This window comes from Thermothelomyces heterothallicus (assembly GCF_042370625.1).
Source record: "Thermothelomyces heterothallicus CBS 202.75 unplaced genomic scaffold P884_scaffold_26, whole genome shotgun sequence".
Classification (NCBI taxonomy): domain Eukaryota; kingdom Fungi; phylum Ascomycota; class Sordariomycetes; order Sordariales; family Chaetomiaceae; genus Thermothelomyces; species Thermothelomyces heterothallicus.
In genome coordinates this window covers 509,780-535,330 of record NW_027192587.1, presented here as the reverse complement: position 1 = coordinate 535,330, position 25,551 = coordinate 509,780, and the positions used below count along the sequence as shown (strand labels likewise).

The 25,551-nt window shown below is 53.8% G+C and overlaps 7 protein-coding genes and 1 non-coding gene across 8 annotated transcripts; 6 read left to right on the top strand and 2 right to left on the bottom strand.

Annotated features, from left to right (window-relative positions):
• Positions 1-1,040: 1,040 nt before the first annotated feature.
• Positions 1,041-3,992, top strand: P884DRAFT_230264 (uncharacterized protein). The gene is made up of 3 exons (XM_069439782.1): positions 1,041-1,363; positions 1,423-3,092; positions 3,205-3,992. Exons 1-3 carry the CDS (start codon positions 1,267-1,269, stop codon positions 3,556-3,558), a joined length of 2,121 nt encoding a protein of 706 aa, XP_069294806.1. The 5' UTR covers positions 1,041-1,266; the 3' UTR covers positions 3,559-3,992.
• Positions 3,993-5,517: 1,525 nt separating this feature from the next.
• On the top strand, positions 5,518-6,459 carry P884DRAFT_272329 (uncharacterized protein; the record flags this gene model as incomplete). Its single annotated transcript, XM_069442517.1, has 1 exon — positions 5,518-6,459. One exon carries the CDS (start codon positions 5,518-5,520, stop codon positions 6,457-6,459), a length of 942 nt encoding a protein of 313 aa, XP_069294805.1.
• Positions 6,460-7,393: 934 nt separating this feature from the next.
• On the bottom strand, positions 7,394-7,732 carry P884DRAFT_272328 (uncharacterized protein; the record flags this gene model as incomplete). The annotated part of the gene is made up of 1 exon (XM_069442516.1): positions 7,394-7,732. The coding sequence occupies one exon, from the start codon at positions 7,730-7,732 to the stop codon at positions 7,394-7,396; it is 339 nt and encodes a 112-aa protein (XP_069294804.1).
• Positions 7,733-12,238: 4,506 nt separating this feature from the next.
• P884DRAFT_208642 (esterase-like activity of phytase-domain-containing protein) lies at positions 12,239-14,162 on the top strand (the record flags this gene model as incomplete). Its single annotated transcript, XM_069438889.1, has 4 exons — positions 12,239-12,942; positions 13,021-13,565; positions 13,646-13,936; positions 14,041-14,162. The coding sequence occupies 4 exons, from the start codon at positions 12,239-12,241 to the stop codon at positions 14,160-14,162; spliced, it is 1,662 nt and encodes a 553-aa protein (XP_069294803.1).
• Positions 14,163-16,865: 2,703 nt separating this feature from the next.
• P884DRAFT_272326 (uncharacterized protein) lies at positions 16,866-18,232 on the top strand (the record flags this gene model as incomplete). The annotated part of the gene is made up of 3 exons (XM_069442515.1): positions 16,866-17,112; positions 17,180-17,716; positions 17,826-18,232. 3 exons carry the CDS (start codon positions 16,866-16,868, stop codon positions 18,230-18,232), a joined length of 1,191 nt encoding a protein of 396 aa, XP_069294802.1.
• Positions 18,233-19,043: 811 nt separating this feature from the next.
• Positions 19,044-20,365, top strand: P884DRAFT_230254 (uncharacterized protein). Its single transcript, XM_069439780.1, has 2 exons — positions 19,044-20,046; positions 20,126-20,365. The coding sequence occupies exon 1, from the start codon at positions 19,110-19,112 to the stop codon at positions 20,025-20,027; it is 918 nt and encodes a 305-aa protein (XP_069294801.1). The 5' UTR covers positions 19,044-19,109; the 3' UTR covers positions 20,028-20,046; positions 20,126-20,365.
• P884DRAFT_272324 (ankyrin repeat-containing domain protein) lies at positions 20,282-23,503 on the top strand (the record flags this gene model as incomplete). Its single annotated transcript, XM_069442514.1, has 6 exons — positions 20,282-22,611; positions 22,661-22,671; positions 22,733-22,747; positions 22,911-22,990; positions 23,267-23,294; positions 23,439-23,503. The coding sequence occupies 6 exons, from the start codon at positions 20,282-20,284 to the stop codon at positions 23,501-23,503; spliced, it is 2,529 nt and encodes an 842-aa protein (XP_069294800.1).
• A 1,477-nt stretch (positions 23,504-24,980) lies between these two features.
• P884DRAFT_t151 lies at positions 24,981-25,071 on the bottom strand. The gene has a single exon. It is a non-coding gene; the product is annotated as a tRNA-Glu (tRNA).
• Between the last annotated feature and the right edge of the window lie 480 nt (positions 25,072-25,551).

Below are 25,551 nucleotides of genomic sequence, written 5' to 3'. Positions count from 1 at the left end.
CCCCACCATATTGTCCGCTTAGCGGCCAGCTACACACAACCTGAAGGGGTTCGGGATGGGAAGCGTTGGCGACGGTCCGGCCGACAAGAATATCCAGCGAGCTGGGAGGAGAAAGGGCCGGCATTCGGTTTAGGGTTACTTAGCTCACGGTGCCCGTCGTTGCTCGGGCAGTCGAGTTTGAATCCCGGGGAAACAGCTTCGCGTCGATGAAGGTGCAAAAGAATAAAAGATTAAAGAATAAAAAAAACAAAAAAAAAAAAAAACCTTGTGCTTGGCTCAGTGCTTCCTAAAGAAATGGGAAAGGGTGGATAAATGGAATTGCGGCTTCGACCACCACGGCATCTGGCTGACGAATCCGCAAGGCTGAAGGGTGCGCGTTCGGTCACACAATCGAGCTAAGAATGTGGAAGGGAGAATGCTGGGAGGGCCGACGGGGAACGATGGAAGGCGTTGGTATCAAAGGGTAAAACAGGGCGAGAGGCTTGGGGAATGTCAGCTGGAACTCCGGGAGGAGTAGCCGGAGAGCGTGGGCACACGTGCTATTCGCCCATCGCTTCTGGTCTTCAGCCTTCGTTCTTCTAGCGTATTCATTCTCCGACAAGTCGAGAATGCTGCGCGGAACAGACCGGTCCCGCGGTGACACCGAACCCGTAATCGACTCGGCAAACCACGAATTTGGGAAGAAGAGCCTCATAAGAGACACCCTGCTGACGGGAAGGCTCGCGCCAAGCGCGACAGAGCCAGCATTGATGCACCGTATGATGCACCGTAGTTGGGCAAGTCGGTGGACGCAAAGGGTTCGGCGGGGACCCCGCAATCCTTCCAGAAGGGGGAGGGTGTGCATGCGAATCTTGGCCCTTGCCATTTGCCCAGAATCGGTCGTGGCTGTGCTTAGCTTTGGGCTTTGTGAGAGGTCGGTGTCCAAATGAGTGTCTGGCCGATGCAGATGCAAGGTGCAACGAGGATGCCAGTCATCAAGCAGCACCTCTTACTACGTACTTCCACCGAAGGACCTACAAGCCCTGCCGATGCACGTGGACCCATGGCAGATCAATCCAGCCGACCTTTGTGTACGGCGTATACGGCTTGCGCCCCACCTGCGGCTCGCTGGGCTTTTCGCTGTCACCGCCTCCCCCACCCCCCGGCCCCCCAGAATCATGGGAGACAAAACGAGTTTTATCGTGGCGACCCGACACTGAAGCGACTGCTCGCGCGACACTCCCAATTCAATGTGCCGTCGCATTTCGGCACAAGAGAGTCGACGACATGGCAGGGGGCCAGCCGCAAGAAGTCGAGCGCCCGGACTATGAACAGATCAAGTCGTGGAGGTCCATTGTCACACTCGTCGTCTTCATTCTCGCAAGTAGGTCGATTCCGCACGGTATAATATTTCTCTGACCGCTCACACTGATCCTCGCTTAGATGTCGTCGTTCTTTTTCCCTTCCACATACCACTCTACATCCCTCGCAGGGTTTTCAACATCATCTGCGACGGCCTGAGTGCTCTGCGCATCATTTCGCCCCGAGAGGCAGATGATGAAAAGACCGAATCGCGACATGGCGCCGGCAAGGTCACCTCATCCTTTGTGCGTTTCAACTTCCCCATGAACATGGTCACGGCACCCCTCGTTGCCGACCTCTTCCTGCTGGCAATTTTGGCCATCGGCCGCAAAGAGGTAAAGGAAGGAACATATGGCGCCGACAACATCTTCCCGCTCGACATCATGCTCTTCTTCCTCTCGCTAGCGTATATCGCCATCTCCATCGACGCTTCCGGCATCATCCGCTACCTGGCGTTCAAGGTGTTACAATGGGGCGGCGACGCCGGCCATCGTCTCTTCTTTTACCTCTACGCCTTTTGGTTCGCCCTTACCAGCTTCGTGGGGAACGACCCGGTAATTCTGTCGGGCACCGCATTTCTCGCTTACATGACGCGCGTCTCGAGCAACATAGTCCATCCGCGGGCCTGGATCTACAGCCAATTCGCCGTGGCCAACACCGCTTCTGCCATCTTGGTCTCGTCCAACCCGACCAATCTCGTGCTGGCGGGTGCCTTCAATATAAAGTTCATCGTCTACACGGCACACATGATTGTTCCCGTTCTCGTCACCGGTGTCATCCTGTTCCCCTTTTTGCTCTACATCGTTTTCAACAACGAGGCACTCATCCCGCGTGTGATCAAGATGCACGAGCTCCCCGAGGAAGCGAGGACCCGCAAGCCCGTCAACCCAAACATCCCACACGCCAGAGGAACCGCAGAGCAGCAGGAGGACGCAGCCGGCGAACAAGGAAAGTTGTTGTCCCTCGAAGAGATTATCAATCCGTTCTTGGATCGCAAGGGCGCCGTCTTTGGCGCTATCGTCATGGCAGTAACCCTGATTTCCGTTCTGGCGCTCAATGCCTCTGCCCAGATCACGGAAGAGAACCCTGTCTACTGGGTCACTCTGCCGGCCGCATTCGTCCTGTTCATCTGGGATCTGTCGTTCGGCTGGATACATCGACACGAAACTCGCGAAATCGCCCGCAAGGGACGCGAGGAGCTACAGCGCCTTCGACTGGAACAGGCTTTGCAGAGGGAACGGGAGAGGATGGCTCACGCGGCCCCCGGAGAGCGGTTCGCGTCGTCTGACGAATCGGTCTCCGCGCAGGTGGGTGCGCCGAGCGGCGGGTTGGAGCCTGGTGGGAACGTGCTTGGAAAGGATAGCATGGACGGCAACGTGACTACGACCGGCACGACGCCCAGCAAGTCACCAACGCAAGAGTTTCGCGGGGCGGGGAACGAGAAGAGCGCCGCACACGGGTCTCTTGGGGAATCGCAGCTCCAGAAACCGCCTCAGCGAGCCACGCTGGTATCGCTTGCGAAGGATGCGTTCACGTGGTCACAGGAGACGTTTCCCACCGCGACGGCGGTGATAGCTCATCTGCCGTTCGCTCTGGTGCCCTTCGCCTTCTCCATGTTCGTTCTCGTTCAGGCGCTGGTGACCAAGGGCTGGGTGCCGATCTTTGCTAAAGGGTGGGACGCTTGGGTGAACAAAACGGGCACGATAGGAGCCATTGGCGGCATGGCGTTTCTCTCCGTCATCTTATGCAATGTAAGACTCCATCTCTTCCTCTTCTTTCCTTTCCTCTTCTCCTTCTCCTTCTCCTTCTTTCCATCGTTTGTTGGTGTTCTGCGTTCGTGTACTAACCCGCAACTCGCACCAGTTCTCCGGCACCAATATCGGCACTACCATCCTGTTGTCTCGCGTGATCCAGGCCTGGCAAGTTCTCTACCACTTCAAAGAGACCGAGATCTCGGACCGGACCTTGTCAGCAACCATCTACACCATGGCCCTGGGTGTTAACTACGGCGCCTTCAGCACCGCCTTCAGCGCGTCACTGGCCGGCCTTCTCTGGCGCGACATCCTTGCCAAGAAGCACATCCACGTCAAGCGGCTCGATTTTGCCACGATCAACCTGCCCATCATCGCTATCGCCATGACGGTCGGTTGCGTGGTGCTCATCGGCGAAGTGTGGATCATGAAAGACGACACACCAGCATCGGATCGATATGCTTAAACAGGTGAATAGGCCGGATCGTTGCGTTGATTTCAATATTTAGATTTAGGGTTGCCTTTGGTTGTACCCACGTCACGAAGTTATGATGAGTATATTGTTGCGGTTGAGCAGAAGATAAGGGCGAGCATTATGAATCTTACGTTAATTCTGGTAGAAACTTGGGAGATGGGCAGGTCCGACTTTGGACGACGACCGATACGAATTTACGTTTCAACAAGCCGACATCGTAAAATAGAGGATAATTATGCTGGCTGTTGTACTGGGTCGATCGCGTGATCCGTAATTACTTCACAGCGACCTCCTGCCCGGCATATGGATCAACTGGTATTAATGATGCTTCATTTTAGGCAGCAAACGGCCCAGAGCTTTAGAGTCTTAGAGTACAACTTCATCTCCCGTTTAGAAGTTTAAACAAGAAAAGAGCGGATCACCCCACGTACCCCCGGTAAGCAAGCCAGGAAGGCAATGTGCTTCCAAACCTGTTTCAGGTTTGTGCTTCTTGCCATGTATTGTGATTATCATCCCGCTGTGGTAATCACCAGCTCTAGAGACTTTCGTCATCGGAGCCCACCGTAATAGCCGTGGAATATGCCGGAGAAGGCCCCAAGGAGTAGGCGCGTTCGCCTGCCACTCCATCGTGGAATTGCCAACCGTCGTATCCGAATTTGACCCCGGCGCAGGCAAACATGGCTTCCAGGCGGTGCATGTCGAGTGGTGGGAATACAACTGACGCGTCTCAGATGGGGGAAGTGACCTTGGGAGACGGCACGAGCAAGGTCGGCCATAACGCTGATCTCGAGGCGTAAGTTCAGCCAGGGATTGTCCTCCTTCTATCTATCTTTATTACCTATAAAGTTAAATCTAATATTATTATTATCATTATCTATGAATATCATAGATATATGACTAATCTATATCCTAGGATATTTAGGGGATAGGAGTTTAACTTCCAATAACTGCTTCTTTGTTAATTAACCAAGGGATCAAGACTTCCTTTCTATCTCCTAAATTGAAAAATCCTAATAGTTAATATTCCTTTAGTAGAACCTAAAGAGGGTTATTATTATTAAGAGGAAGATAGTCATTCTTATTAGTCTTTTTGATAGAGGTCTGGTTGTGGTAAAAATCAATAGATCGATCTGCCTTCCTTCGTTTGCCAGTACACTGGCTCTGTATAAGGAGGTGGGCACAAAGAGGGCTCCACCCACAGAGCCAGGACCCACAGCGCTTATCTTATCTAACCTTACAGGAAGGAAGCATCCACGGACACGAACTACATCACTTTTCTAAGAATTTAGTAAAGGTTACTATTATAGGCCTAGGCTTTACCTAGGCTCCATAATGCCGGGTTTTACGGAGTAATTACTAAACAAGGGCAGACTTTTAACTATTGGAGCGACCCGGGAGATCGGTCGTCGGAGGTCGGACAATGCTCCCGCCGACCGATGCAACCACGGGCCCAGGCTAGAAGCGACAAAGAGCAAGGGTATACGCATGATCCTATGTTTCGGCATCCCATCACCACGCCGACGAGAACAACGCATCACGGCCTCGGATGGTGAAATCGATCAGATTTGTCAGCCCGGCACGAGCCAAAAACCGAATTCCGTCGGCCCTCCAGGAAGAACGTTGTCCTGGGACGTCTTTAAAAATGGCACATCCTCTCGCTCTCTTGTTGTCGCGGTGTTAATTAATTATCACATCAACTCATCCAAGCTCGCGGTTTCATAGGTCCTATTGGAGGACACTTCGCACTTTAGAACCTCGAACACACACAGAAATCGATTTACCTTGATTGGCCTCAACGCTCGCTGAGCGCCGTCTCGAACCCATCAGCAAACAGCAACAACAACAACAACAACAACAACAACAACAACAACAACAACAACAACAACAACAACAACAACAACAACAACAACAACAACAACAACAACAACAACAATAACAACAGCAACAAACATGGCCTCTCCCAGTGTCATCGTCTTCGGTCCAACCGGCGGCGTCGGCTCCGTGGTGGCGCGGACGGCGCACGCCGCCGGCGCCCGCGTGACCCTGGCCATGCGGGACCCGAGCAAGCCGACGGCGGCGGACCTGCCGGCGACGCTACCGCGGGTGCGTGCGGACCTGTCGGACCCGGCGAGCGTGCGGGAGGCGGCGGCGCAGGCGGGCGCGCGAGCCGCCTTCCTGTACCTGGTCATCGGCCTGCCGGACCGGATGCGGGCCACCGTCGAGGCGCTCCGGGACGCCGGGGTCGAGTACGTCGTCTTCCTCAGCAGCGCGGGGCTCCGCCCGGGCGTCGACGTGCGCGCCGTCACGCCCGACGAGTTCCTCGCCTGGCAGCACGCCGGCGTCGAGGCGGCCCTCCACGACGTGTTCGGCGCCGCCGGCTACGTCGCGGTCCGGCCGGGCTTCTTCGCCAGCAACCTGCTGCAGTACAAGGCCGCCCTGGCCGCCGCCGTCTCGGGCGACGGCGACGGCGTGGTGCGGGTGCCGGCCGCGGAGGCGCGGCTGGACTTCATCCTTCCCGAGGACATCGGGCGCGTCGCCGGCCGCCTGCTCGTCACGCGGGACGCCCGCGGTCCCGTGACCCTGCTCGGGCCCGAGCCCCACACGTTCCGGGAGGCTCTGGAGCTCGTGGGACGGGCGCTGGGCAAGCCGGTGGTGGTGGAGGAGTTCGCCTCGGCCGACGAGGCCGCCCGCTACCTGACCCAGACCCTGGGCTATCCGGATCCCGTGGCGCGCTACCTGGTGGGAATTCTGAAAAGGCGCGCCCAGGATCCCTCTCCGGAGGAGATCAAGGAGCACGGGGAGGCCGCGGGCAATATCCTCAAGTATGGCGGGAAGGAGCCCGGCAGGCTCGTCGACTGGGTGGAGGCCAACCGTGCCAAGTTCCTCGAGTGACGGACTCGGGGGATGAGTCCGCGTCAGCGTCAGGGGCAACAGGTTTCGTGCGGTTTGATTTTGCTAAGGTAATTATATGAAATGTAATTAAGACATACAGTCTACGGTGAATCACACAGTTGTATCGGTCAATCCGTACCTGTCATTTACCCCACAGGTGATTTCGCTGGCACTGTATTCGGAAAAGAGAACCTCCCCCGATCTGGTCAAACGTCGAGCTGAAACTACTTTACTGGTGTGCACGACGCACCGCCCCTGCAACATCAATAAGATTCCTCCTCGGTGGTATCTATTATAAGTCTGAATGTCAAGTTAGGTCCGACTAACTTGCGAATGACATCCGACAAGCGAGTCCGGTTCTTGTAACGGTAAAAAACGGGCCTACTGTACTATACACCCATAATCGATCTTAACGCAGCATTACTGGTAACCTGGATGGGTGCAGGGAATTATTGCGCCCAAGTCGCCACAATATGTCATGGAAGCAACGCTGGGGGTAGAGGGCTAGTAAGTTCAGTACCAAGAAATGTAGGGTAAGCTGCTCGACATGAGAATGTATTGACGAAGACCTAGGCATAGGTAACAAACATACGTCTCTATTCCACGCCGGCTATTTTGTCTCGATTCGGAAGTGATAATTGAAAATTCGTACTCAAAGATCAGCACACCTCCAACCCAACCAACTTGTCATCCCTCTTCCATGCCAATGTATTTGCTAGACTCAGTACAATTCCAACAGCAGGTTGGCTCGTTGATACCTGTCGAGCCTTCACTTTCTCCTTCACTCCTGAAGCGTTACCAGAATCGCCAGGCGGCAAAGAGGTTTGCAAGACACACAACTGTCTGTCAATGAACAAAAATGGCCGTCAGCGAAGCAGGACAAGCTCCTCCAGCACACTGGATCATCAATTTATTAGGCACATACCGTACGCGCTCAAGTGTAGCACCTGACGCTCTGGACCGTATCGGAGACCCAGCCGCAGAAGCTGCGGTAGCCGGTCTCATCGATGGTCGCGATAAAGCCATCCTTGCAGCTGTCCTGCTTGTAGATGTCGCAGCGGACGCCCTTCCGCGTGATAGCAGAGCAGGCTTCGAAGTTGGGCCAGCTCTGGCACGAGTTGAGCGCGCCGACGTTGAGGTAGCCCCCAGAGCAGTCCTCGCCGGAATACAGGGCGATGTCGCCATCGGACGGCGGCGCCGAAGGGTTGCCGCAGTCGGCGAGGACCGTTGAGGCGGCGCCCGCGAGGAGAAGAGCGATCGAAGTGAAGTGCATGGTGATTATGATGAATGACGACTTTTAAAGTAGGCTTTTCCTTTTCCCGAGCTGCGAAGACAGAGGCAGAAGGAAAGAAGTCTGAAGTGGCCTTGTTGTGTGTTGCTTTCCGTGCGCAATCACGAGCGAGGGGCCCGGGTTATTTATGCTTTAGAAACGATGGGGAATGGTAAAGTCTCGGCTCTCTCTCTCCATCTCCATCTCTTTCTCTCTTGCTCCGCCACAGGGTGTTGGAGTGGTTCATCATGTTGATCGTCCTCCCTCCAGCTGCTAATACAAGGAAGGTATTCAGTCCGAATCAAACCTCTCTCCTACCAATGTAGTGTTGGTATTCGACACAAACCAACTCCCAAAACTAAAGTAAGTATCCAGTCCGAGCCAATCACAGTCATCTCTTGGGCCCAAGTGATCGGGTTGCTGAAAAAAGCGAGCAAAGCGACTGCTTCTACATAGGTAGATGAGCAACAGGGAGCGGCATCTGCCGATCTTGCTCATCAATGGCCAAGTGGCAGGTCAAAACGTGGCTGAGGGTGGCTTGGTCGCCTCGTAAGACGGGTGCCAATCTAGTCCGGAATCTTCATCCCCTCACGGCGCCGATCATGATTTTAGTCGGTGATAGGTGAGCCAAGAGCATGCAAACTGGTACGTGTTGAGTTAACCTGGAGACGTCTTGGTTTCCTTTATGTAAGTTAAGGCGTGGACACTGTGTACACACTCCACGTACCTACCTTTTGGGAAGCTTAGCAGGCGGCTTTCAATTCTGTGTCCGTAATCACAGCCCCCCGGTCAAGTCAACAGCGTACTATTCAGTACGCCACACTCCACTACTCCACGTAGGAGAATTTGCAGATCCAAAAGCACTAGGAAAGGCCAACTGCTCACCGTTAACTCATAGAATCTGCCCCCTACGAATGATCAGAGGTCTGACCCCAGATGTATGTACTAATTACGCCTTACTTGGCATAATGACCCAGCCTAACCGGAGCATTGTCTCCTCGGGCTTTTTGATAAATATGGTCAAGTGACGTGATGAAGCATACGCCTATCCTGATCCTCAAATTGGGCAAGGAAACTGAGACGATTACATGAGGGATTGCTAGACTGAAACATCCCTAACCGTCCCTCCGTTTCTTCATTATCTGTACTTTGACAGAGAGAACCATGTTTACCATCATCTGGGGACTTGCAGATAGTAGAGAATATCAGGCCCACTGTGTTGTGAACTGCTCGTCGATCACCGTGTTGGTCGCCCGATCCTCACGCAGCCAGACTTGTGGATCCCAAGTCCCAATTGACAGAACTGGTAGACAAAACTCTTCGCAACTCTCTCCCATAAGGATCTTGCCGAATATGTGGGCCGAATTAACTCATAGCTGAGACAGGATATATGTAGGTAGATAATTGAAGCGATACACATTGAAGAGCGAAGGAAGGAGCTTCGCTTCTATAATATAAACGGCTAATCCTCCTGATTAGTCTGTAATTACACCCATTGGATGCCACACTCTTGCATCCCGCGGTGCTCTTTCCCTCTCTATCTCAATCGAAGGTGCGTTTGAAGGGAAACTTCATGCCTACTGTGGGCCTCGATGAGGGGTGCGCGAAGCGTATACCACAGTCAGGATATTTTAATCGCGTATTCGCAGCCGGATATGATAGGTGGACTTTCCGAGCTTGTTGATCCCCAGTCAAACTTGATTCTGGGGCTGACCAAGTGCTGGAGCATTTATTAGGAAGGTGTTGATTCCCCGATTGTGTAGCTGCCAGTAATTAGGCTCAGCTGTGGCCTCATTGCTCAGGTATCCGCAAGCTCGCCCCAGAGTTACCAAAGTTAACAGCCAATCGTCAATTTAGCAGGTGATTGCTTGCTGTCACCTCCTAATGTCGTATGAAATCACAGCTACGTGTGACTTGCAGCCAGGAATGCCCCTTTTGTTTGCTGAAAGGTTTAGATTGGGGTTTATTTTCATCAAACAAGGTTGCATACACCGGAGAAAAGGGGTTTTGCTCAACGGTAGCAAGCGAAGTTTCGACCAAGGCAGTCCTTCTTCTCTTCATCGCATTTCTTTCCCGATCTAGCAAGTAATAGAAATCACGCAATGCGGTACAGTCTTAAAGTTGAAGCAAGCCTCTGGATCCCTTTTCCTGAGGCAGCAGCATACCTCTAAAATGGCGGCGACGACATCAACGCCTGTCAACGGTTCGTGATCCTTGCGAGTGTGCACCACCAGCCGGGCGAAAATGACGAACGGCTAGGTCGTAGTTAGTGGTCGCCAAGGTACCCCTCAGCATGCAGTGGCCGGTAGCGCCACGTTTAAGTAAGTTGTCGGCGGGAGAGCGGAGAATACTGTCAAATCTGCTCTGAACACATCGCCCTTGCTACAGCATAGTAAGATATGGGGCAAGATCGGCTATGCATAGCGGTATAAGCACCATAGCAGGCACTCCTGAAACTCTTATATAAGCCTTAGAAGTAGTCATAAAATGCATTGGTTCTCTTAAGTGCCGGAGGTACTGGAAGGTTAGTCTAATATCTAAATATATATCGAGCCCTAGTCTATCATTCCTATTAGTAAAAAGATTATCAAAGAATGAGAGACCTATAGGGCTATATGCCAAGTCTTGGTAAAGCGGCCAGAATTGACCATCGTCTAGTATATTTATGCTCTTGGATGGACTAGAGCCCGTCTGAGTGGCTTGCACCGATTGGAATCTAGATCCTCCCAAGAACGCGTAATCCTCATGCGGACCTGGAATTGAAATATTTATAATCCGATGGCTTTCCCTCGCAGCTGACAGCAATGGGCGTATTAGCTAAATCGTGCTGTTGCCTCCTAGTTCTAGGGCCTTAGCGTGGTCTTTGGGTAGTCTCCTGTCAGCCCGTAGTATGCTGTTGACGCAAATATAAGAGCCAAAGATTTTGATGAAACTGTTCCGGTGCTGAAACTCCTCTGATTTTGAATAATGTTGAGCAAGCCGTTTTGAGGAATGACTCAAAAATCCAAACCACTAAATGGCAGTCGGTCCGGCGAGCGAGCAGCTCTCGCTTGCCTTTCACTAAAGGACACGAGGTTTTCTTTCCGTTCAAATATCCAGCCATCACACCATCAGGCGAATGCAATCACTCCACCCACGCTTGCAGTATTAAACACAAGCAATTCCATGGACCGAGCTTCCGACAACCCGGGAGGACGCTGGATGAAATAGCAGGCCGGCAAAAGTCATGGTTTCAGGACTTGGGACTTCCAGCAGACTTGACGGATACACTCTTGTAAAAGGTCCGAAACAGTGGTGTGTCTTGTAATAGTTATTAAATTGATAATTAAATACCTGTAAGTTCTATCGTTTGCTCCCAGACTTGAAACAATTTAAATACAGTCAAAGCAATATAATCAAATCATCGCAATTCAATGCAAATCCGACAGCCTGTAAAACAACTTCGAGGAATATCTGCTTTGAATTGCGTTGACTATGAGGCTTATTAAATGCCCCAAAATTACCTCTACCGACTTCGCACGAGGATGCGTTCAACCACCACAACGGCCACAAAGAACTCTTCCCTGTATAAGTAACCCTTGAGCCCTGAATTTGGTAACCACAGCATCTGACAGATAGTTTAAACCAGCGGTAATCCGTATATTTTTTTAATATGTACTTTGATCGCCTCTAAGAGTCGTGAGGCCAAAGGAAAGGGAGACTCTTATACGGTTAATGCGAATTATAATTACATATGAGACCCGCCGTTTAATCAATTTGAACAAATAGAAACAACGGACATGTATTCGGCTGTATGGCAAAGCAAATATTGCCCTATGTGTGCTTTGTTTGAATTGTTTCCAGCCTTTGTTTGCACTGAGTTCGTTGTATTTGCGTTGTCAAGTGAACTGTTTGAAGCAGATGATAGTACAAGCTTACGCCGAGTCTTACTTCAACCTAAGGTACCTTACCTTATCTAATTGCACTACGTAATAAGTCTCCTACTTTCGGTCAGTCGAAACGAAGGCACTTTTTGTTGATTCCTTTCAGTCGAAGATTGGGTCACGAACCGGGCCAGTACTCATTTGGAGCTATAATTACGGAGTAGTACTTCGTAAAACTAGGGGGGAAGATTAAGGTACCAATGGACTCGGTACCTCAGCCATCCAATCACAACAGACCCTCGAAACATGTGCGCTCTGGGAATGCAAACAACCCCCCACAAGCTACTCCGTACCTCGCGCATGAATGTTGCCTTACCTGCACCTCGCTCGAATCCATTTGCGAAGTCCGACTACTACCCAAAACATGGACCCTATCTCCGGTGAACGAAGCGTGTAAGTTCCTCTGTCGGCCACGTGCTCGTGGACGAAGCTGTCTATAAGACTTCCTGACAATCGCAATCCTCCAGCTTGTGACGCTCTCAGAGTCCGTGATTCATGTAGGACCTGCCTTTGATGAGGGGATCCTGGTACCGGTTTCTGCCTCTTTAACCCAGTCACAGAACCTCTCGCGGATTTTGCAGCAAGAATGCCGTCCCTCAGGCGCCTCGCGGTCGTGGGCCTCGCCTCCCATGCCGCCTGCACTTCGATCAAGTACACTACTCCTCCGGCGGCTTCCGTTATTTGCAACGGACATTCGTACACGTACCAAGGCCTTGCGGGGTACGGCTCCTTGCCCTCGGATGCGCGAGATCAGTATGGCGATACCATCAGCTTTGGGTCGTCAATGGCCATCAAGAATTGGACGAGGACAGGGAACAAGTACAAGGGCACCATGTACGGCCTTCCGGACCGCGGATGGAACACGAATGGGACGCAGAATACGATCCCGAGGGTTCATGTTTTTGAGCTTAGCCTCACGGAAACGGAGGCGACCGTGTCGAAACCCTCTGGCCCAAACGTCGAGTTCAAGTATCAACGGACGATCCTGCTCCACGGACCCGACGGCAAGCCGATGACCGGCCTCGACCCTGACTTCGCCGGCGGCCTGACCTATCCCGGGTTTCCCACAATGCCCGCCGCGACGTACCCAGGCGATGGATTTGGCGGTCCCGGTCCGGGCGACAAGCGCATCTCTCTGGACGCCGAAGGCCTCGTTGTCGAGGAGGACGGGTCCTTCTGGATCAGCGACGAGTATGGCCCATTTGTGTACAGATTCGACGAGAAAGGACGGATGACGGCCGCCATCCAGCCACCCGATGCCCTCCTGCCCATTCGTAATGGCAACGTCAGGTGAGATGCGCTTGCGAGAAGAGGATAATTAATAAGCAATTCCACGAACCATCGTATCTCACAAACAAAAACATGCAGTTTCAACTCCAACACTCCACCCATCTACGACAGCAGCCTGGTACCGAGCCCAGAAGACCCCGACCACGGCCGTCAGAACAACCAGGGCTTTGAGGGTCTCACGATCAGCGCCGATGGCAAGACGCTCTGGGCCATGTTGCAGTCCGCCGCCGAGCAGGACGGCGGCGCTTCGTCCTCTAAGCGCCGTAACACCCGTCTGCTCAAGTACGCACTCAGACGAACCGAGAAGGAGAAGACGAAGAACAAGAAGAAGGGCGGCGACGTCGAGGTCACGTACGAGGCAGAGTACGCCGTGCCTCTGCCCACCTACGAGAACAGCAAGGGCAAGACGCGCGTCGCCGCGCAGTCCGAGATCCACTACGTCTCCGACAGCCAGCTGCTCGTCCTCGCCCGGGACTCGGATGCCGGCCGGGGCCGGGACGACCCCCTGTCTCGCTACCGCCACGTCGACATCGTCGACATCTCGGGCGCGACCAACATCGCGGGTCCCAGGTTTGACGACATCCGCAACGGAAACATCACGGTGGGGGGCACGTCGGATCCTTGTAAGTTTCTCTCTCTTAATCCAACACTCAAAAGTGTGATCGCCTGCTAATGTTGGGTAATCACAAAACTGGTGTGACAGCCGACGATCTCGTAGATGGCATCTCCCCGGCCAAATTATGCCCCTTCATCGACTACAATCTCAATTCCGAGCTCAACAAGTTCAGGACTGCCGAGGGCGACCTTGTGCACAATGGCGAGCCGGTCAATCTCGGGCTCCTCAATGAGAAGTGGGAAGCCCTCGCATTGGTGCCCGTCATCCCGGACACCAAGGGAAAGGGCGAGGACAAGGGCGGGGCTTGCGGAGGGAAGACGGACGGAGACGAATATTACCTCTTCACACTGTCCGATAATGATTTCATCACCAACAATGGTAAGTCCCTCTCTCTGTCTCTTCAAAAAAAAAAAAAAAAAAAAAAAAAAAAAAAAAAAAAAGAGTATAAGAAAAATGTGACTCTGTTGTTAACACCGGGGAAGGCTACGCAGACTTCGGCAAGATCCACTATGTGGATGATTCTGCCACCGTTCCCTTCCTCAATAGCCAGGCATTGGTCTTTAGGATCACCCTACCTAGAGGTAGCAAACCTCTCATTTCGTGAAGGGACTGGAATGAAGGTGAACCTACCACTTCCAAGGGTTAATCTACCTTGATATTACATGTATCATTGTAAGACTTTATATGTAACTTCTACGATGGTACAACAGTTTTCACTACTTCGTTACAATTCTTATATAGTCTCGCTTTGGTATATGTCTTGCTCCAATGCCATTTAGGCACGTTCATTGCCTAAACCCTGAATCTCTCTAGCCGTTATTATAAAGTGGGCTCCATACAACAGTTCGTATGTGCTACAGCTCAATGGCTGCAAATGACTACAGCTCGGACAGGCTGCAAAATACGACACCACAGCGGTATTCGCGCCGTGGGCGGCACTCCTGGACCAACTGGTACGGTCTGCAAAAGTGGTGATAAGATGCGTTGTTTCTTCCAAGTGCCAGAGGCACTTGGGGATGCTGTCTAAATACATGTCTATGACCCCTGGCTCATCATCCCTGTTGGTGGGTCCGTCGGATCTGACCCACTGACAGCCATATGCTGTAACAGTATGTTCTATTCCATTGGTAATAACGAGCTCATAGGAAAGTGCACTAGAAAACGAGTACGAGCGGGAGCGACTTTATTATCGCTCAATGATTACAGTGCTTGCCTAGGCTATGTGAGGTAGGGTAAGGTAGTCTCGGATTGCTCGTCTACGTGCTTCTCAGACTACCTGTAGTAGTCTGGTCTGGCAATTATATTTCCCCTAGTCTCTTTAAAGCAGAAGAAGCGGCCAGCCCGTTATCTACCTACAATACACGCACTAACGGTAACTGTAGCCGCGGTCGTAGCAGCCCTATAGCATACACGGAACGTAGATCCCCGGGCAGTTACAGTACCCGCCGGAATTGCGAGGCAATGACTACGTCCCTCATGATGAACTATCTCAGCGACTTGTGACTTGGCTCTAAGCAGCTAACAACTCAGGTCCTATATAAATAAATAAATCGAGCAATCTGTACCTGATTGGATCGATGATCTAATCTCTTTGAACCCCTTTTAATCATATCGAGAATCCTATGTTTCTGTGCGGAGTAAGTCTTAGTCGGTTGGGTCAGGTACCTAGGTACCGGTTAGGTACCTAAGGTACTTTGTGCGTTTGTGTATACATTAGAGCTATCCTGTTAAGAATACTCCATGAGCCCCTACGCCAATTAGGTACATGCTAGGTTCTCGGATGTGTACGGATTATCTACTGATTAACACAACACCAAATGATTAAACCTGGAGAATGCAAGCGTTCTTCCTAGAATGATTATCAACTGCACTATTCAGAGGTAGGTAATTCGAGAACTTCACACTTCGACAAAACAGAGACCTTCCCTTCTAGGTATCTCCCGCCGATATACATATAACAAATTATCAGCATTTCATCTATCCTTTTCAAGTTTTGCTCCTTACTTTTATGAGAGACACAAACAAACACACGTGCGACGATTTAATCCTTGCCCGTTTCCACTCTTTCTCCGAGTGCTCGGAACCTCGATGTAACCTGGTTAAGTCAACCATAATTATACCAAGATACCCCCTTGGTCCACGTGTGACGATAACTCTTTGCGAGTAGCGTATCTGCGTTTCTGGGACCAAATCAGGTGTCCGCGCGATCTCCCAGCCCCCGGCGGCTTCCAGGTCCTTCTCTGATTTGTTCCGCTCATTCGCGCATACGTAGGTCTCAAAGGTCCACCCAACCAGAGTACACCATTCCCTGCGCGACCCTGTCCTGCCCGCTGTTCTTTATCGCAATGCAGTACAACAACAGCTGGACTAGCTGCAGGAGCCGTGACAACGAAGCCGCGAGTGGACCGGTTGTCTTAAACATCCCTCTCATCCCTTCATGACGTGTACGGGTTTTTTGACCTGTTTTGGTGATGTACTGGAACCACACATACACGGTCTTTGGCCCAAACAGATCGCTGGCGTTGGTCAAGAGAAAATATTCACGCCCAAGCACCTAGATGATATTGTGGTCTGAACGAGGTGAACTTGGACCCTATTAGGTCATTTCCCATCCGTCTGTTATAGGCCCTGAACCCTCGATCAAGTCGATGCTCCCCGCCTCCTGAGGCCACAATTCGGCGCTTACTTGGGGGAAGGTTTGAGACACAAGATAATAATCAGAGACAGAACAGAAGGCGCACATACCCGCCTAATGCAGACAAAGGGGATCTCTGGCAGAAGAGGGATCGTCGGCGGGTGGGATGCACGTATGTACCTGCATGCCGGCACATCGGACCGCCCGAACAAGAGATGGCAGGTGGGGTTAGCAAGGGGCAGCCGCCGCATCCCAACCTCCCCGACGGCCCCTCGACGCCGAGCAGGTGGCAACGGCGAAGTGCGGATACCATCCCATCCATAGACAAGAAACAACGGAGATGGGCGTTGTCGCGCATTAGGCGGCCAATGATGCGGAGGCTGGCTCCGCATCCCACCATGTGAACCTTTTCTTGCCCTACGAACCGGTCCTCTTCCTCTTCCTCTTCCCCTCTTCTTGTTCACCCACTGCTGTTCAAGCCCTCTGGAACGACAACCCCAGCGCATTATTCTCACAAGAGTGCCCTTTCGTTCGCTTATGCCCTTCCACTCGTTACAGGTAACGTCTCCCGTCGCTCAGATCTTTTGTAGAAGGCCAGCTGAGGTTGTTGACAACGTCGGCTCGTTACGCAGACAAAAGAAACATAAATCTACGGATCAAAACATCCAAAAGATGAAGCTCAAGATCGTCGCCTGCTTGGCGATGGTGGCTTCTGCCATCGCGCAGGGTGTGACCGAGAAGATTGCACCCGAGGGCGACGCTCCCAGCGGTTGCAAACCCAACTTTGACGGCCCGTTCCAGATCACGGTCGTCCCGCTGACTGACAAAGCCAAGAGGGACTTGGCTCTCGAGGTATGTGGCAGTCTATTGGCAACGTCAGATAGCCGACGTGTCGGCCGCTCCCAGGTCCCCCCGGAGAGTGAGTGACAGTGCGATCCGGTCGACGAGGGGGGAAGGGGTGTTTGGGCGTGCCCTCCAACCCGGAGAACCAATCCGACGGGTCCACATCAACGCGCACTCCGATAAACGACAGCAGAGTCGGATGATTGCTAACCAGGGCACCCTCCCGCAACGCAAACAGACCCGCGCCACTTGCTCCGGTGAAGGCACCCTGGTCCTGCGCCTGTCCGACGGCGTCTTGACCGACGCCCAGGAGCGCACGGGCTACATCGCCTCCAACTACCAGTTCCAGTTCGATGGCCCGCCGCAGGCCGGGGCCATTTACACGGCCGGCTTCACCGCCTGCGCCAACGGCTCGCTCGCCCTCGGCGACTCGGCTGTCTTCTGGCAGTGCGCCTCGGGCACCTTCTACAACCTGTACGACCGCTGGTGGGCCGAGCAGTGCTCCCCCGTCGACATCGTCGTCCTCCCCTGCGGCGGCGACGCCGGCGCCGGCAGCCAGGAGGGCCAGAACACGGTCGGCGGTCAGGTCGTCACCACCACCGTCGTCGTGCCCCTCAGTGACGGCCAGCCGCAGGTCATCACGACCACGACAATCATCCCCATCTGCCAGATCGACGACGGTGCGTTCCCTCCTCACACTCCACGTCCCATCCTCCCATTTTTTTTTCTTTCCTCTTGGGTGAGTGAGAAGAAAGAGAGGCTGACAACCTTTTGATCACAAACCTGCAGGCCAGATCCAAGGCCACACCACCCCGTGCGCGTCCGCCCCGACGACGGCCCCCGGCAGCCCCAGCCGGCCCCCCGTCTCTCAGATCTCGGACGGCCAGATCCAAGTCACTCCCGGCCCGCCCGTGGTCTCGCAGATCTCGGACGGCCAGATCCAGGTGTCGGCCCGCCCGCCGTCGGAGAGCACCGCCTTCGTCACCGCCACTGCCACCGGCTCCGCCTCGGCATCAGCTCCGGGTTCGGGTACCGAGCCGGCGCCGACTTCGAGCCAATCCGCGCCCACCGGCGCGCCCCCCGCCGCCACCGGCGCTGCCTCTGCCGTCCTCGCTCCGGGCGGCGCCGCCGCGTATCGCACTGTGGCGGCCGCAGCGATGGCCTGGCTGGGTGTTGCTTGGATGAGTTGGGTCTAGTTAAGAATGCTTGGAATGGATGGAGTCGGCCCCGACGATGATGGCTGACTGACCGACTCACCAAACCGACTTGAGCCTCATGGGGAATGGCTGAAATGGGTTGGGAAAGGTGCGGCGTTTTCTGGAGGTTTGATTGCCTTTTTCATTGCGCTGTCTTCTTCTCTCTTCGAGATCTCGATGGAGTTCCCGTTGCCGGCTGCGGCTGCTACCCGAGCGGCGTTATCGGGCGCGGAGGGTAGATTGTGCTTCGCGGTTCCAGCAGTGGATTTTCGGTCGAGTTTCAGGCACCAATGGGAGTAATTATTATATTCAGGGGAAATCAGACAATTTCTCGTCGCAAGGCATTACCATCATCCTGATGAAATCTGCTTCGTTCTAATTAGTGACGTGAAGATGGCCATGTACTGTACCACAAGGCACGGTATCTAGTCATGGCCGAGTGATAATTCATAATTGAACCTGCCCTGCTGCTCAGGGTTAGACCAAATGACCAGCTTTGCAAGCCTCGCTCATTATCGCTCTTGTAGGTTCTCTGAAATATCGTCCTTGGGGCTCAAGGGTTGTTTAGTCCGTACAGCAGCAGCAGCAGCAGATTCCGGGGACGAGAAGTCAGCTACCACTGAAGGTTAAATATAAATATATCGGGATTGCAGTTGGGTGCACCCGCCGCTAGTTACGCTGCAATGGGGTGGCGCTGCAGGAGGCCCAAGCTCAGTGGGGTCGAAAGAACTGCAGTGTACGGATCAATCCGTACTCGGTATTTTTTTGAAGTCCGTCTCTTATCTTGAGGCATGCCACGGTCTTCTGCCAAAATCTCCGCGTTTAGCCCGCCTCTACACCTGCACGCCAAAAACACCCTGTTGATACTTCAAAAAGTATGGCGGATTACTGGAAGTCAACGCCGAAATACTGGTGCAAGCACTGCGGCGTATACGTTCGCGACACCGGTCTCGAGCGTGCCAACCATGAGGCGATGGCGAAGCATCAAAGCGCCGTCAAGCGCTCCCTCCGAGAAATCCACCGCAACGTTGAACAGAAAGAACGCGAGAAAGAACGAGCGAAACAAGAAGTCGACCGCCTGAATGGGGTCGTCTCGGGAGTCCGCGGGGCCGCGTCCAGCGCATCAAAATCGACAACAAAACCAGGCGGTGGAGCGTACGGCGCGCCACCTCAGCAGGTATCACAAGCCGAGAGGCAGAAGCAGCTGGAGCAGCTCGCCGAGCTTGGCGTCAACATCCCGACCGAGCTGAGGGGCAGCATGGCGATGGCGGGCGAGTGGACCGTGACCTCCACGAGGGTCATCGAGCCGCGAAGCGAGAAGACGGACGGGACAGATCCGGAATCGGTGCCGGTGGAGGCCCGCGCAACCGGCGTAAAACGAGAGAGGGAGCGGGCAGAGGAGGAGAAGGAGCAAGAGGAGGCCATCAAGGGGCTGTTTAAGAAGCCGCGAAAGTGGGGAATCGGATCCAAGACCATGCCGACCGAGGAGGACGCCGAACTGGATGCGTTGCTCAGTGGGCCGCTCGTGAAGACCAAGAAGGAAGAGAGCGAGGCTCCCCAAATCAAGGCCGAGGAGTCTCCGGAACAGCCGGCGGCCGGAAGCGATGTCCCCGAGTCGGTCAAGAAGGAAACATCGCCCCCGATCAAGAAGGAGCCGGAGGAGGACGAATCTGGGCCGGGCGCTACAGCGGCAGACAAAGAGACCTCATCACCGCCCCCGTCGAGCGTGGCGGATTCTGGAGCTCCCGCAGTCGTGTTCAAAAAGCGAAAGCCTAAGAACATACGGCAGAAGTAGAGTTGCTCCTCCACCCATGGTACGTAGTGATCTAAATTAATGATACCCTTATTCTTCAATTTTATTTTTGACCTCTTTCCATTCCTCCCGCTCTTCAGGACGCTTGTGCAGGATGTGATCGCTTTGTTGAACGGTCGAGCACGTGATGCTGCGGCAGCGATTCTGGCAGCCTGTGACGGATTTTAGGCACCCGTTGACGGCCCTCAGTTCCCACATCACCAAATCCTCTGCCTGGAACGTATCCGGTTTCCGCCATGGAAAGAAATACAGACGTCACCTCCTTGCCGTGGAATACGGCCAGCCCCCTACTACATTACCTGAAACAGAGAAATATAGAGTACAAGTCTCTCTACAAGGGCTGGCTCAACGGCACGAGCCGTAACTCGTACGCGCCCACGACGTGGCCGCACGGCCGATGCATGCTCATCGGCTTGCCCCTCGAGCTGGTGCTGCTCATCTGCAACCGACTGTACCAGGCCGACCTTCTTCACCTGGCGCTCACGTGCCGCACCTTCGCCAACATCGCAATACCCTTGATGTACACGCGCGACGTCGCCGACTTTGACTGCCTTGCTCTTCGCTGGGCCTGCACGTTTGGCATCGCCGCCACGCTGGAACGGTCCCTCAGCTTCGGGGCCTCGCCTAGTCATGTCTTCTCCGCTGGCTCGCATGTGAAATGCCGTTGGGTTCTCACCGAGCCGGTCACCTCCCCGTTTTCCGCCCATATCCTCTGTGGCACTCCGCTCAGCGCCGCTATTGTCGCCAACGAGCCCGAGATCGTTCGGCTGCTGATCGAGCACGGCGTCGACGTGAACGCCCCGGATCCCAAAGCATCGGATATGGCGTATAGTCAGTACTTCGAGATCTTGTTCCCCATCAATTTTGCCATGGGTACTCCCGACATGCTCGACTTCCCCGCGTTCCAACCTGGCAACACGCAGATCGTCCGCCGCCTGCTTGAAGCCGGGGCAGACCCTAACCAGTACACTTTTGGCCCAACCCCGCACTATCCGTTTATCGGATTCGAGGGCTTTACTCCGCTGCTGATGGCTATGCAGCCGCAGGTACCAGTTGAGACGGTCGAATTGCTCCTAGAATATGGTGCGGACCCAACAGCGCGGGGCAGTTATGAGGGTAGACTCATCCACGACCGTCTACGGCCCGGTTTCGATTTCCGCTTTCATAAACTTACTCCCCTTCGGATGGCTCTGTACTGCTCTCAGAAGTACAACAACTTTCCGCTCGATCTGGAAAAGATACGAGTTCTCCTCATGCACGGGGCCGCCGACGAAGTCTCTTACATCTCCGGCGGCCCGGATACGAGACATCCCCTGCCCATCTTGTACCGCTACTGGGACCATCCCCAGATAGCCGCCGTTCTCAAGCTGTTTATCGCCCATGAGGTAGACGTGGCGAGGTGGGCTGCGGCGTTGATTCCCCCCATCATCTCCGTCATCTGGTGGGTAGAGCAAACGATTTGGATGTGCGAAAAGAATGGCGCAGTGCACCAGACCTGGATCGCTCTCAACAAAGCCTGCGAGCTCATCACTCTTTTAGCCGAGGCGACTGTGGTAGAAAACCCTACCACGCCCACCCGGAAGTCATCCATCATTGATTCCGTGGTCAGGGTTCCCTCGCCCGCGATAGGATTAGCCGTGGCTGCCGACGGGCAGACAGCGCTACGTTACCTGTGTCGGCCGCCCGGCTTCGTGGGTACCCTATTTCTCATACGCCTTCTCTTGCGTTACGGGGCGGACATGAACAGCCCGGATGCCCACGGCCGCACCGCACTCCACCATGCCTCCACATTTAGTCGCGGCGGCGACCAGGTGCGGGAGCTGATCGAGTTCCAGGGCGGGCCTGCAGCTTCGGGGCTCGTCATCGATGCGTTCGACTCCAGGAGCTGGACGCCTCTCCACTACGCCTGTCTCTTCAGGTCCTGGGACGAGCCGAGCGACAGAGCCGTTGCCGCCGCGCGGTTACTGCTGGAGAGCGGTGCGGATGTCCGTGCCAGGACCAGCAACGGCTGGACTCCGCTGTCTCTCGCTGCCTTCTCGGCCAGCCCGGACTTGGTACACGTGCTGCTCGATCACGGCGCGCACGCAGACGACCTACTCCTCTCGCGCCTCTCCCGCAACGCCGAACCGACCCTGGTCCCGATCGGCCGCATCGTCTTTCTCCACTGGGACTACGGCCACAGGCTGATCGACCTGCTGCCGGAGGTGATGAACGAACTGGCCGTCCGCAGGGCGCGCGTCGCGACCCTGCTCGAGCACCGATTAGGGATCTCGGTCCCCCTCCCGCCGATGCAGGAACAAGCCGTGCGGCCATTGGGGTCCAGGCTGGACCCCCAAGCCCCTGCCGCCTCCTTGCCCAAGTTTTTCGTCGATCGGCTGGAGCACCCATTCGGTATCGCCGTCGAAAACTACGGCGACCTCGCAGCCGACGATTTCGAGAAGGACCTCGACGGAGTGCTCGACGTCCTCGATCCGCTGGGCCTTGAGGCTTTGGTTGTTCCTGTATCCGACCCGATACACCGGCCCCTCATCTGGTTGGATATTCCGGTCAATGCTTCTGATCATCTGTAGATTTCCCGGTAAGCTTTTTTTTTCTGTTTACTGCGTTTCTACCAGGTCTGGTTCATGTAAGTTTGCGTTTCTGGAACCCCCCCCCTTTTTTTTTATACCAAAATTCGAATCTGGTAGGGTCAAAGATTCCCGGTAAGTCGACTGCTTGATGCTGCTTACCGGTAGTGTCCTGCACTCGTCGGCCCTACTGTCTTTCGGGATATAATAAAGTGCCCTCTTCACCAAGTCGGGACAAGCCCCTTTTAACCCATGGGTGAGTATTGAAGTGAAAGCGGACTATCTACATGTCGAACAGGTTTTCGACATCTACTTATACCTGAACCCGAGGGCCCCAAGAGGTGCCCGTCAACCATCACGAAGCTCCATCTCATGGCGGTGCGTCTGGTGCAGGAAACACAGGCACCACGCGTAGCCTCTGGGCATCCCCACTGCCTCCTCAGAGCGCCGTATTCTCGGATTCAAATGCCGAGGTCACCGCAAGCATTTCCATTTTGGGGTTCAAGCGCCGGCCAAGGGTTCGCTGGTGAGGCTCAATATGCGAATCTGGTTGGGCTCGGCGGTTCGGCCCCTCCTTCTATCGGTGGGGCCTCGGATCTCCCGAGACGCTAATTATTACACTATACTGTAACATCTCGCCGTCCCACTGACCAGGTACCGCCCCAGGATCCGGGGAACCCCGGTTAGCGGATGCCACTCAGCACGATCCATCCACTGCTACATAATTACATACACTACTTGGATCGTGGTTAAGTACGGAGTAGGCTTCGGTTGGAAGACACTCAACCCAATCTAGACTAACTACCTAAGGTAATGTACCCCGCAGTCTTCAACTGGTGGCTTTGGCGGGGTGCAGCTCTTGGCGTCGTGCCGTTGTATACTCTAGACTAGATTTGCATAGCTCACAACTAGATCCACGAGTTTGTAGCCGTGTGACAAGTAGATAGCTGCCGAGGCTCGTCAGCAAGATGGCGTTGCTTCTTTTGGTGGTGTTTCGTGAGTGTCAAGCGGTGGTCGCTGGCATTCCCCAAAACAAAGTACCTTGTGAATGGCGGTGCCGAGCCCGTTTGCTGAAACGTGGTCACTGGTGAGGGACACCCGAGGATCGTCAGGCGCACCATACCACGGAGGATGCCTCCCGGGTCGGGTAGTGAATGCGGCCAGGAAGGTACGTGGAGCACTTGTTACACTACTGTGGTTTCCGAGAAGAATGGTCCTCAGTGTTTCATGACCAAGGCCAGAACCTTCCATGAAATTTGGAAGGAAGAGAGGTGGGGGGGAGGTTGGGGTTGGAAGGGTAACGCCTCAGGCAAGGTAATCATGCAGTAATATATCCGTACACTCGTAAGGTAGTTGTACCTAAGCCTGATGAAGGGGCCCACATGCACGTCTCTTGTCGGCGGTATGTAATAATTATAACCAGAAGTTGTCATTCACGAAAAATTTGTACAAGGAACGAGGTCTCTACGAGAGCTCAGAAAGTCCTTCTGTCCGCCGAAATAGTGTGGCATGTTTGAAGGATGGACCCTAATTAATTACGTTCCAGAAAGTGATAATTAGAGTTACGAGATCAATAGCTTGGTGCATATCGCTATCGGGATGTGTCCTGTTGCGACGGTGCACTGACAGAGGCTGAGGCCGGTAACGCTGATGGGATGGCTCGGAATGTTGAACGTGTCGCAAGAGTGCATTGGAAAAATTGGCATGTCCAGACTGATGCCTTTTCCGTTGAAAAGTCCGGGAGCAATATCCAGAGTTGGCGAGAACTGCTTTAACCGATAACCAAAGCAAAAGCGCGAAGAGCTCCTTGCTCCATGAAGTTGATAAGACTCAGGCTTATTTGTGATAAGGGTCATTGAACGCCACGGCATGAACACATCGTGGACTACGACGGTCTCAAAAACAAACGAGGCCGTCGCATGCGATAATAGGCAATAACCGACCCAACAATTCTGCTGGTTGGACTAGGTAATGGGATGGATGTAATTATGTACAATACCTGAGGTAACTACTAATTAATATATATAATTACATCCCGTTAAAGTGGCTAATGTGGCCGGTGTAAGCAGCCAGAGTGCCGCAAGACGCGCCTCTCCCGTGTTTTAACGACCTAGTTAGCCAGTGATTCATTCTGCGGCCCCGCAAAATGTGGATGGCCTACCCTGAGACGACCTCCAAACTTGCTAACATCTCAAATCTCTTCCGCTGCCCAAGCGGTCCTCATGACGCCCTATTCGCCGAATTTCAAGCTTAGTTTATTATTATTCGGATTTCGCCAGCCTAATTAACGTCCGATAATTAGCTGGACTCCGAGAGACCGAGCACTGATGCCGAGCATTGCTGTAGTGAAGAAATTTCCAAAAAGTGACTCGGATGCCGGGAATCGAACCCGGAGCTGTTGAGGAAGTTCACTGCTGAGCAATGAGAGTCAACGATGTTGGCCATTACACCACACCCGAGAAGGGTGTTTTTGGAATTGTTGAAAGCTCGGCTTGGGAGTCATCACTATTAGCGAGGATGTATTATTGCGAGCGCCTGGTCATACAAGCGGATACTTTATCCCGAAAAAAAGGAATACGGAACAGAGCAACCTGATAAACTCACATTCTCCCTTTGGTTTTGTAAATAGTTACGTAGTGTAAAGGCCCACTTTCGACGGTAAGGTCGCAATTTCGGCCACTCTGCAAAAAGGAGTGTGTGAGGGGACCACACTTCGGTCCTCGGGGCCAAACCACCGAGCCGTGTGACCCAAAGCGCGCCGCAACACGACCAGAAAGAAGTAGAGCAAACGCAAGCTATCCTATGCTCCCCACGGCTCCTTCGGGGCCCTGTTGCCGCAGAAGACCTCCGATAGTAGAGCTTCCTCGGCTAGCAATGAGTTTTGAGAGCGTTAACGACATAGCTAAGGTGAGATTCAGCCTATCAGGATTCACGCTGTA